Consider the following 12,954-nt stretch of genomic DNA (forward strand, 5'->3'; position numbering starts at 1 on the left):
TGTAGATTACCTGTGAGCATTTGTGCTGTTGTTACATATGTTCGTTTTTATGCAAAAAGCATCGCTCAACTATTGGTGATGAGAAGACGTAGCAGTGTTTGTCACAGTTGATGTTTTCTTTAGTACATTGGTGTACTAAAGAACTAAACCCTCGGCGCAAATAGCCAATTTTTAACACAATTAAAGTTGAGCTTTTGTATTATTTTTGTACAATTAAAGTATATTAAGTACAAACATAGTTGTTCAGTTTTAGCCTCTTTAAGTGTATTGATCATTAGTGTGACAATAATACACTTTAGTGCACTGTAGTATATTAAAGATTAGTATACTTACATATACTTTTTTCATCAGGGCATTATCACCTGTTTGGTATAATTGGTTAGTCATACACCAGACTATAATCCTACAAAATCCCTGACTCTGTGCTGACTCTGTGCAAGTGTACCTAGAAGAATTGATGCTGTTTTGGCAAAGGGCAGTCACACCAAATACTTCTTTGATTTAGATTTCTCTTTTGTTAATTGACTAAAAATAAATGATTAACCCTTCTTTTCACACCTGCCTAAAATTCCACACCTGCCTATTTAATCTTTTTGCTTGGGTCTAATTTCAAATTAACAGCAGAAAGATTGTGCTTAAGCTTTATAGTTTTTTGAGATCATATGCTAAGAACTGAGAAAGCAAAAGATAAAAAATTTTTACACATGCTTATAGCTCCCTTCTCTGAGAGAAGGTTTTTGTACAGTATAGCTGAATTTCCTGCTACTGTGGGCTTCAGAGCACAATAGTACGAAGCAGAATCAGATACTGCAGCAGAGTTGATCTCCAGTTTTACTGTCTTATTCGCTTTGTTAAAATTGATGGACATTCTTGGGTCAGGTGGTTCAGCCTTGGTGACAAAACCCTCATTAGTCAGCAGCAGAAACTCTGGTGTTGATCCAGGTTTTTGTCGATACCAGTGGAGTCTATTAACTGATGATTCATATGTGCAGGATAGTGTGATGTTGCTGCCTTCATTTGATGTTAAGCTGGGTTTATCTGCTGTAATACTCTCAGCAGCTTCTGCTATAAAACATGTTAACAATATAGAACATTTATTTCATTCTAAATTAAACACATTTAACTAAAATTGTTATCATGGTTGTTATAGTGGATTTAATACAAACTCAATGAAATATGATACTTATTGTGTAACACTTACCATTTTCATCAGTAATGAGTAAAATGAAGAAGAGGAGTAACATCATTGTGCTGAGTGTCAGATTCACATCTGGCATACTAAAAGTTGTCTATACTGTATGAAAGAACATAACCCCACCCCACCCCCAATCCATGTGCATTTATATTAACCCTGCCTTCATATGTCATGCATCTAGATGCATCTGTTTCCAACATCTTAAGTAATCCATGCCACAAACTTTTGGAAACCAATGTAATTAATCATTAGTGTTTTAAATGCAAATGATGCTTTATTGTTTTTTTTTTAGCTGTATTTACAACCTAATGCAGGAACAAGAAAAATTACTGTCATGCTGCTCTTACTTCACATAATTGTGTTATTTACAATAAATAAATAGTGACTAACATCATATTTGGACTAGGTGCATTCATGCCTCTAAATATTCGTAAAGCAGACTTTATAATTTATAAAGCATTTTAAATTATATTTTAAATAAGTTTAAACAGTGTTTTTAGATGTGGCAGTAGTAGATGATTTTTTTTAAATGCTAAAAGTTTAAGTAGATCAGTGTGTTTTAATGTCTGAATGGCTGTTGTGAATGAGTTGTAGATCAGTGGCACATGTTAATGATGTCATCAAGAGTGAGTGGCAATAAATGGCACTGTGTTGGAACGTATCTTTGTGTGTTATTTGCTTTACACACAAACAATGTCCTTATTTACATTAAGTGTTATTTACATTAAGCAACAGTATCGGATTGGATTGCACGTTTTTTTTTTTTTTCCTGCCCAGGGCTTTTGGGAGGCTGAACCACAGAAATTAATTCTCAAAATGAATAAATGCATACATTAATAAGGGTCCATGTGCTACATGTTCCTGTCTTATAATTATACAGTTAGTATTACTGTATACTTAAAAATACATAATTAACATTCATTTTGTTCAGACAACAGACACACAACTACACCAATAAGAAAAACACAAAACTTAATTTAGGATTTATAAAAAGCACTATGAAACAATTTGTCTTAAATTACTTATAATTGCTCATAAATGTATAACAAATTAAATTTAATATCTAAAAATATGATATGATTACAGTGCTCTGTAAACACAGATTAAGGTTATATTAATGTTAACATTATATATAGAACTATAAAATTTTGTTATATTAATATAATATTATTATATCAAGTTCTATTAGGAATATTTTTGACCGTGTATCACATGTAATGCAGGTGTTTGGTTTTTGTGCAGTATCATTGGATTTCCTGTCACTGTGGGCCTCAGAGCACAGTAGTAGAGAGCAGAATCTGATACTGCAGCAGAGGAGATGTTCAGATCCACTCGATTTTTATCTTCATTTATCTTTGCAGAGAACTTAGAACCTGGAGCTTCTTTTTGATATTCAGCAACCAGAATAATGAACTCTGGTCTGAATGTGGAGTACTGACGATACCACTGCAGCTCATCTCTTCCAGTTCCACTGTAATTACAGGATAAAGTAACAGAGTTTCCCTCCAATACATTTTCAGTGGTAGAAACTGGTGTAATAGTCTGTGCAGAGGTATAAACTTAAAAGAAAAAAGAAAAATAAATGTTAATTTAATTAAAAACAATTAAAAATTATTAGATTATTAAAAATACATTAGATATAATATTATTTCTCACCTAAAATGACTGAAAGAAGGCAAACAAAACCAAGCAATGCCATGACTGAACTGCAGACTAGTGCAGCTTAAAGCCTGTTATCATTCTTATACATGTGTCCTTTCTTCAGCTTCTCTTTCCAACAGTGCAGCTCTGTTACAGAGTTTAGTAAAATGTAGATGGAGTCTGCCATCATGTGTTTACTTTCCTTCCTACATCTGTGTGCAGAAAAAAACAATTTTCAGCTGTTCTACAACTGATCAGTTCGGTTATTGTAATATTCAGGTAAATTTAATAGACGTTAAATCTGAGATAATATTACAACACAACAAAGCATTAAATACAAAACAAAAAAAAATCAGCGTCTGTCAAAAGCTTTAAGAAATTCCTACTAGTAACTGATTGTTCTGGTCATTTTTAGCATCTCATATTTATTAGGATTAGAAAAAAAATGTGTCCATGCCTGATTTTCTCTCAGAAATCACTCATTCTTGGGTGATTTTCCCCGGCGTCTATTAGCAAACGTGCAAGTTTTGGGTTGCCAAATTTTTGTAAATAAGTTAAATCTAGACGCATCTCCTCAACAGAAATGTAAAACATACAGATTTATGGACAGGGTGTTGTGTAACGATTTACTAATGAGTCATTAAAAACGTTTATCCTGCAAAAGTTAAGGTTGTGTAGGTTTACTGATAAAATCTGGGTGGATTCCTTCTTTAATCCCCTGCTCTTCCACTAAAGAATGTTGATTATCAAAATATCTCTTCAAAATGTATCACAGTGTGCAATTAGAAATCAAAGGTGGCATTAAATTGTTAAACATGTAAAGCCTGTCTAATTACATGGGGTTACAAAGGTACGTTATGAAAACAGCACAAAGCTTTCAAATGCTTCCTAGTCCTGACAGTTGACTAATTAAAAGAAGTTTTTACTATTTGGAGAATTTAAATATTTTTCATGTTTCAGCTCTTTAAAAAGAGGTTATAACCAGTCTATGTACTGATACTGGAGGTTTTGATAGTTTTGTAATGCAATAGTTTTGACGGTCAGTCATGCAGATCAAAGTAACACAAAGACTATTGTTCCTGCTGGCTCGTTGGTCTAGGGGTATGATTCTCGCTTAGGGTGCGAGAGGTCCTGGGTTCAAATACCGGACGAGCCCTCGTTTAGTCCAATGCTTCGTTGAACTATACAAAAAAAAACTTATCAAGTGTCCCGTTAAAATCTAATAATCAAACAAAAATGACACATGCTGATACACTGGTAGAAGTTGGTGAGCTTATGTGGATGCAAAAACCCTTAATAATTCATTCGTGTTTAAGTTATTTTAGAATCTTTGGGCAAATTCAAAGCATTGAAAATGTTTACAAAATCCAAACAGCAAGGAGCATGAGGTCAACACGACAAGATAAAATATCATGGTAATGTAAATGTTGTAAAATCTCTTGTATAAGTAACCGATTAAACACAGCGTCACAACGTTTGTATTGTACAGTTTGGGTGGATAAACATGATACATAACGTAAACAGTGTGAAGCATAAAGTCAGTGGGACTGCACACAGCTCCTGTCAAATGCTTCCAAGTCTTTTAATGTGACAAAGCGAGTCTTTAATGACACCTCATGCTTAAACTGTTAGAAATGCTTTAATGAAGCTCTGCATTGAATTTAGTTTTGTCATGAATACACTTCCCAGTGCAACCAATAACATGGTTTTGACGCTTAGCCACAGAGGCGTGAGTCCTGGCTGGCTCGTTGGTCTAGGGGTATGATTCTCACTTTGGGTGCGAGAGGTCCAGGGTTCAAATCCCGGACGAGCCCTTGTTTACCCATGTTTAATTCATCAACTGCCTCTTCAGGTTCTAATCCCACTGTGCAAATGGAAATAAAATGGGGCGATTAAATGACAAAATTTGAACAGCTTTCCACATGGATGCCAAACCACACAGTTTCCCGTTTAGCCACAGACGTCCTCTTCAAAATCCAGCAGGGTTTAATCATCTACAAACGTGACAGAATTTTAACAGGAAATCTCAACTCTGCGTCAATTCTAATTAGTCCATCATATTTGATTGACATCCACATCTTCCAGTTGTAGACACTTTGGACGACAGGCCGTAAAGCGAGATGTGTCACGTGAACAACAGCTCGAACGTAAGTGAAACCAAAAATGCAGCTAAATGTTCTGTGTGTAAAAGTGTGAAAATTATAACAAGAATATTAAACAATAATTAGGGATTTAAATGTCTGAGAAAACTGCAGAAGAACCTCTGAAGATGTGAGTTCAGTTTGGTTCCTCCATGTTCTTCAGATGTTTCCACCTTGTTTACGATCCCAGGAGCCAGTAAACATTCCTCAGTTCACCTTTAATAAGCAACTAAACTTAAACCAGCAGTTTATTTTTTAATGAACTTTATTTTTATTTTGATGACGGAAAAGTTTCTGGACGATCCCTGTGGAGCGAGGACGTTCTGAAGGACGCCACAGCAGTGCAGAACACAGCAGAGCCGATGAGACATATTGTGAGGATGGCAGCACCATTACAGGGCACACGGTCCAGCGGCTCGTTCTCTTTAGCTTTAGCATGTATACCAGGGGCACAGGATCACCAGCGGGCACAGACACGCCTACACAACACACACACACACACACACACACACACACACACACACGTTACAGGAACACTCCAGCCTTCATCTACTCACCAGGATAAAGATCTAAATCTGAAAATATTCCACCTTGATTCTCCACCGTGGTCTCCATCAGTTTTTCACACTCTTCAGGTTGGATTATAAATGTGGGAGCAATCAGAACGTGCTCGTCCTGAACGTTCTGCTGCTGCACCACTTCATCAGAGGACCTGAATATGTTCTCCAGAACGACAGCCTGAAGTGGATCTTCTGGAGAAATGAATCTTCAGCACCATGATGGATTAAACACCACACAGCTCAAACCCCACTTCAAGATGTACCTTCAATCCCTTCTATAACCGGGTTCTGCTCTTCTGGCTTCTTCTCCTCCATGCTCGGCTCTACCGGGTTCTTCTCTTCCATCTGTACCACCTGTATTTCTGGTTCCTGCCCTTGGTCCTGCAGAACCTGTGTACTCATCCCTGCGTTCTCCTCGTTTACCATCATCTGATTCTCCTCCATGCTTGGCTCCACCTGGTTCTTCTCTTTCATCTGTACCTCTGGTTCCTGCCCTTGTCAGGTAGAACCTGTGTACTCATCCCTACATTCACCTCATTTCCCATCGTCTGATTCTCCTCCTTGCTCGGCTCCACCTGGTTCTTCTCTTCTATCTCTATCATCTGTACCTCTGGTTCTTGCCCTTGGTCGGGTAGAACCTGTGTACTCATCCCTGCATACTCCTCGTTTCCCATCATCTGATTCTCCTCCATGCTCGGCTCCACCTGGTTCTTCTCTTCCATCTGTACCACCTGTACCCCTGGTTCCTGCCCTTGGTCCTGCAGAACCTGGGTACTCATCCCTGCATTCTCCTTGTTTCCGATCATCTGATGTTCCTGTATGTTCGTGTCCTCCTGCCGCTCTTTCTTTTTGAGTCTCTGCCACCATTTCTTCTTCTTCTCCTTCTTCTTAGGTTTGGGTCTGTGTGGCTCCTCATCCTCGTCGGCCGGGGTGCTACAACACCACAACTTCTTAAACCAGAACATTTTAGCTGCTGCTGCTTCGATGCTCCATCTCAAAGTGAAGCAGCACCAGCACAGGACCCAGATCAGAGCTTGTCATCATGATGTCACAGTGTGTGCTGGAGCTGGGAGCAGAGCTGATGATCACAGCACCACTCAGTGTCTTTAACATCCACTTCAGATGTGGACACGCCCAGTGTAGATCTGTATAGTCAAAAGTATGTGGACACCCCCAGAGATCACACACACACACACACACACACACACACACACACACACCAATCTACCCAGCATTTCTATTGTAAATGTAACTGAAGTTAATATTACTGACCAAACCCTGAATAGATTTTTTTATTTGTGTGTACATGTGTGTGTATATATATATACACACAACCCCAAATCAGAAATAGTTGGGACAGCATGGAAAATGCAAATAATAAAAAAACAGTTTCTGCATTCACTTTGACTTTTATTTGATTGCAGACAGGATGAACCTGAGATATTTCATGTTTTATCTGCTCGACTTTATTTCATTTATTAATAAACATCTATTCCTGCATTTCAGGCCTGCAACACAATCCAAAAAAAAGTTGGGACAGTAAAGAATTTACAACTTTGTAATGTTGTCATTCCTTTTCACCACACTTAAAATAAGTTTTGGCACCGAGGATACCAAGTGATTTAGTGTTTCAGCTTTTATTTTGTCTCATTCTTCCTGCAAAATGTCTTAAAATGTGCAACAGTACGGGGTTGTTGCTGTCGCATTTTTCCTTTCAAAATATTTCACACATTCTCTAATGGGGACAGGTCAGGACTGCAGGCAGGCCAGTTCAGTACACGGTCCCTCTTTTTCCACAGCCATGACAGACCCTGGTTTTTGGACGTGTTGCTAATAACAGTCTAGATGGTCCTTTTCTTCTTTGGTCCGGAGCACACAGTGTCAATTTTTTCAAAAAAAAAACTGGAATGCTGATTCGTCTGACCACAATACACGTTTCCACTGTGTGATGGTCCATCCTAGATGCCTCCAAGCCCAAAGAAGTCGATGCCGCTTCTAGACATGATTAACATACAGTGGGGGCAAAAGTATTTAGTCAGCCACTGATTGTGCAAGTTATCCAACTTAGAAAGATGAGAGAGGTCTGTAATTTTCATCATAGGTACACTTCAACTATGAGAGACAAAATGAGAAAATAAAATCCAGGAAATCACATTGTAGGATTTTTAAAGAATTTATTTGTAAATTATGGTGGAAAATAAAGTTTTAAGTGGCATTTGTGAATGTAACTCTATACTGTAGTGCTTAACAAAGGTTTGCCAAAGTAACACACATGTGGTTATATGAGTTATTGATGAATGACAGATCTTGATGCAGTGATCTCTGAGGAATCAGAGATCATGGGTGTTTAGCACTGAAATTCGTCCAGGTTTCTTAAATTGTTTAATGATTTTATGCACTGAAGAGGGAGATATATGCAAATCCCTTCCAATCCGTTTTTAAGAAATAGACAAGATAACTGAATAAACCAATATAGATTTTAAATCAACTTGTTTAAGATGGTTATTTGAAGCATGACAAGCCAAAACCCACATAATGAATAAAAGTTTCATTTAATAAAAGAACATTTAAAATTATATGCATCCCCTCTTGGGCAGCATAATGGTGCAGTGTGCACTGTTGTCTCACAGTAAGTGGAGCCTGAATTTGATTCCCTGGCTGGGTGGCCAGGATACTGTGTGAGTGTGGGTTTGACCTGTGATGGACATTTTGCACAATTACTCAAACTTATCGCAATCCTGACCAGGATAAAGCAGTGGTAAAACTGACAATGAATGTTAGAATGCTCAATAATGCCATTGTGGCATAGCTGGTAGAGTGAATGCTGCACAGAAAAAGGGGACCTGGAGATCAATAATTACCTCTGGTCACTGCCTATGAGGACTATGAGCACTGCCACATGTCCATTTTTGTTTTCTGGGTATTATAGCAGTAGTTTTTTTCACTTTCCCAAAACATGCAGATGGTAAACTAGCTGCTTTAATTTACCCTTAATGTGAAGGCAACATTCAGTCCAATATTTTAATCATCACTGTGATACTCTTGTTTATTTTTTTGTGTATTATAACTGGGAAAATATTTTTAAACATGTTGAATACAAACATTTTCTAAATTGAAACAGAGTCAAAAATGTATACCATGTTTCTTAGACTATAGAGAGTGTGAGGCCACAGCTTGACCTTATTGGTAATGCCAAAGATTAGTAAGTTTTTATATTTTACAGTCTGGGAAACATTAAGTTTGGTTGTGTAAAATTAGCTAAAGTAGCTTACCAAGTTAAATACAGCTTAATTACAACAATTACAATTATTTTTTACAAGGTGTTAATTACCATGTTTTGTTAAATAATGCAATATATATTCAGTGAACAGGTGCTATTTGTATTGTATTGTGTGTGTGTGTGTGTGGTTCACTGATAAGATGTAAAAGGAAAAACAAACTTTGATCTTCTGAGCTTCAAAGAGCTTTATATATGTGAGTTTTTGTACAGCATCTCAATAGTTTTGTATCACTGGGTGTCTCTAAGAGCACAGTGATAGAGAGCAGAATCTGTCAGCTGTAGATTGTTAATAATAAGTTCAGTAGATGTATCATCTGTGTTTGACTGTAATCGAGAGCCAGTAGGATTGTGCTCTGTACCGCTATATAATTTGGCACCTTTATACAGTAAAAACTGTGGTGCGCTGTTAGGATTTTGTTTGTACCAGTAAAGCCGAATGTAGCTGCTGCTGGACTGATATGAACATTTTAGAGTAACAGTCTCTGTTTCTTTCCTGACAATGTTGTCTTCTACTGGTCTAATTTCATCTGCAAAACCACCTGTTGTAAAGAAAAAGAAAATAATTGAAACAAAATTGATTTGTCAGCAAACACAATGTAATAAATAAATAAGCTTTATTTATAAAAAAATGTGTTTATTATTACCTGATGCTACAGTGAGAATCAGTGTTATGTATCTCCCAATGTGCAGCATGTTGCATAGTTGAGGCATTTCTGAACACAACTTTGTGAGCACTCGGTAACAGTTCTGTATGAAAGTCAACACTCACATAAGTCTTTAGGAAGCCACACACAGGAAGTGCAGAAGCTACAGCACAACTACACACATCAGTTTCAGTATCCATTGTTCACTGAGACACTGCTGGAAACTTTTGGAGTTAGTTGGCGGTGTTGTTGGTCATATTTAAAAGAAATATATTAAAACTGTTTCATTCTATATGTAAGCACTGTGTCCAATTAAAGAATTTACTTCCTTTTCATACACTTCTTCTCATTAATCATGTGTTTAACTGTAAACTATTTGTCTTATTAGAAATATTCAGATAAATAAAATGTAAAACACAATTCAATCTTTGTGTCTTATCTACTACTATCTAAACATTAAAATCAGCTGAAGCTGACTGCTAAATTAAAAATAAAATCTGTCCCAGAGAATACAAATTCTGCTGATTGGACTGTGCTGAGGTGCCCTAGGAATGGAATTCCACACTGCTTACACAGGTAGATAAAGGCAGTATGAACAAATGCATTCATATGTAAAATGTGGCAGGTACACCGATCAGCCATACCATTAAAACCACCTTCTTGTTTCTACACTCACTGTCCATTTTATCAGCTCCACTTACCATATACAGTGGGGCCAAAAAGTATTTAGTCAGCCACTGATTGTGCAAGTTCTACTACTTAGAAAGATGAGAGAGGTCTGTAATTTTCATCATAGGTACACTTCAACTATGAGAGACAAAATCAGAAAAAAAAATCCAGGAGATCACATTGTAGGATTTTTAAAGAATTTATTTGTAAATTATGGTGGAAAATAAGTATTTGGTCAATAACAAAAGTTCAACTCAATACTTTGTAACATAACCTTTGTTGGCAATGACAGAGGTCAAACGTTTCCTGTAAGTCTTCACCAGGTTTGCACACACTGTAGCTGGTATTTTGGCCCATTCCTCCATGCAGATCTCCTCTAGAGCAGTGATGTTTTGGGGCAACACGGACTTTCAACTCCCTCCACAAATTTTCTATGGGGTTGAGGTCTGGAGACTGGCTAGGCCACTCCAGGACCTTGAAATGCTTTTTACGGAGCCACTCCTTCGTTGCCCGAGCGGTGTGTTTGGGATCATTGTCATGCTGGAGGACCCAGCCACGTTCCATCTTCAATGCTCTCACTGATGGAAGGAGGTTTTGGCTTAAAATCTCACGATACATGGCCCCGTTCATTCTTCCCTTAACACGGATCAGTTGTCCTGTCCCCTTTGCAGAAAAACAGCCCCAAAGCATGATGTTTCCACCCCCATGCTTCACAGTAGGTATGGTGTTCTTGGGATGCAACTCAGCATTCTTCTTCCTCCAAACACGACGAGTTGAGTTTTTACCAAAAAGTTCCATTTTGGTTTCATCTGACCACATGATATTCTCCCAATCCTCCTCTGGATCATCCATATGCTCTCTGGCAAACTTCAGACGGGCCTGGACATGTACTGGCTTAAGCAGGGGGACACGCCTGGCACTGCAGGATTTGAGTCCCTCTCGGTGTAGTGTGTTACTGATGGTAGCCTTTGTTACTTTGGTCCCAGCTCTCTGCAGGTCATTCATCAGGTCCCTCCGTGTAGTTCTGGGATTTTTGCTCACCGTTCTCATGATCATTTTGACCCCACGGGATGAGATCCCGGAGATTATCAATGGTCTTGTATGTCTTCCATTTTCTTCCAATTGCTCCCACAGTTGATTTATTCACACCAACCTGCTTGCCTATTGTAGATTCACTCTTCCCAGCCTGGTGCAGGTCTACAATTTTCTTCCTGGTGTCCTTCGACAGCTCTTTGGTCTTGGCCATGGTTGAGTTTGGAGTCTGACTGTTTGAGGCTGTGGACAGGTGTCTTTTATACAGATAACGAGGTCAAACAGGTGCCATTAATACAGGTAACGAGTGGAGGACAGAAGAGCTTCTTAAAGAAGAAGTTACAGGTCTGTGAGAGCCAGAAATCTTGCTTGTTTGTGGGTGACCAAATACTTATTTTCCACCATAATTTACAAATAAATTCTTTAAAAATCCTACAATGTGATTTCCTGGATTTTTTTTTCTCATTTTGTCTCTCATAGTTGAAGTGTACCTATGATGAAAATTACAGACCTCTCTCATCTTTCTAAGTAGGAGAAATTGCACAATCAGTGGCTGACTAAATACTTAAAATAATGTTTGGCCCCACTGTAGAAGCACTTTGTAGTTCTACAATTACTGACTGTAGTCCATTTGTTTCTCTGCATGCTTTGTTAGCCACCTTTCATCCTGTTCTCCAATGGTCAGGACCCCCACAGGACCACTACAGAGCAGGTATTATTTGGGTGGTGGATCATTCTCAGCACTGCAGTGACAATGACATGGTGGTGCTGTGTTAGTGTGTGTTGTGCTGGTATGAGTGGATAAGACACAGCAATGCTGATGTAGTGTTTAAACACCTCACTGTCATTGCTGGACTGAGAATAGTCCACCAACCAAAAACATCCAGCCAATAGTGCCCCGTGGGCAGCATCCTGTGACAGCTGATGAAGATCTCAAAGGTAACCAACTCAAACAGCAGCAATAGGTGAGCGATCATCTCTGACTTTACATCTACAAGGTGGACCAACTAGCTAGGAGTGTTTAATAGAGTGGACAGTGAGTGGACACGGTATTTAAAAACTCCAGCAGCGCTGCTGTGTCTGATCCACTCATACCAGCAGAACACACACTAACACACCACCATGTCAGTGTCACTGCAGTGCTGAGAATCATCCACCACCTAAATAATACCTGCTCTGTGGTGGTCCTGTGGAGGTCCTGACCATTGAAGAACAGAGTAAAAGCAGGCTAAAAAAGTATGTAGAGAAACAGATGGACTACAGTCAGTAATTGTAGAACTACAAAGGGCTTCTATATGGTTTACGTCTATAGGGCTTCTATAAACACAAAAGTAGTTATGCTGAAATGATTTAAATAGAGTGATTAATATTTTACCATTTTATTATTGACTTATTTCAGCTACAATTACTAATTTATTATTCATTAAGAATTTGAATTAGAACTTGTAAATGTTTTGTATAATTTAAAAATCGACTTGTTACAGCTGCAGTTACTGGGATATTATTAATTAACTGCTAGGAAACTGACATTTAATTTCTGAGTAAATATGATTTATTGCGTTAATATTAGCATATCATTACCCACTTATTATTGATCTGTAATGTAATGTGCTACCGAAATATACATATTTTATCTAAAGGAACTAAAATATGTAACTTAGGTGTGTGTTTTTGTACAGTATAGAATGAGTTTCTGTCACTGTGGGCTGCAGAGCACAGTAGTAGAGAGCAGAATCTGATACTGCAGCAGAGAAGATGTTCAGATCCACTCGATTGTTAGCTTCATTTATCT

The 12,954-nt window shown here is 38.0% G+C and overlaps 1 protein-coding gene and 2 non-coding genes across 3 annotated transcripts; 2 read left to right on the top strand and 1 right to left on the bottom strand.

The window, feature by feature from the left end:
- The first annotated feature begins 3,920 nt into the window (after window positions 1–3,920).
- trnap-agg (transfer RNA proline (anticodon AGG)) lies at window positions 3,921–3,992 on the top strand. The gene has a single exon. It is a non-coding gene; the product is annotated as a tRNA-Pro (tRNA).
- Window positions 3,993–4,578: 586 nt separating this feature from the next.
- trnap-ugg (transfer RNA proline (anticodon UGG)) lies at window positions 4,579–4,650 on the top strand. Its single transcript has one exon. It is a non-coding gene; the product is annotated as a tRNA-Pro (tRNA).
- A 569-nt stretch (window positions 4,651–5,219) lies between these two features.
- Window positions 5,220–6,520, bottom strand: LOC134311409 (uncharacterized). Its single transcript, XM_062993049.1, has 2 exons — window positions 5,568–6,520; window positions 5,220–5,456 (listed from the first exon to the last, which is right to left on the bottom strand). The coding sequence occupies exon 1, from the start codon at window positions 6,500–6,502 to the stop codon at window positions 6,008–6,010; it is 495 nt and encodes a 164-aa protein (XP_062849119.1). The 5' UTR covers window positions 6,503–6,520; the 3' UTR covers window positions 5,220–5,456; window positions 5,568–6,007.
- Window positions 6,521–12,954: the final 6,434 nt, after the last annotated feature.

The sequence above is a fragment of the Trichomycterus rosablanca genome, chromosome 4, assembly GCF_030014385.1.
Source record: "Trichomycterus rosablanca isolate fTriRos1 chromosome 4, fTriRos1.hap1, whole genome shotgun sequence".
Lineage (NCBI taxonomy): Eukaryota > Metazoa > Chordata > Actinopteri > Siluriformes > Trichomycteridae > Trichomycterus > Trichomycterus rosablanca.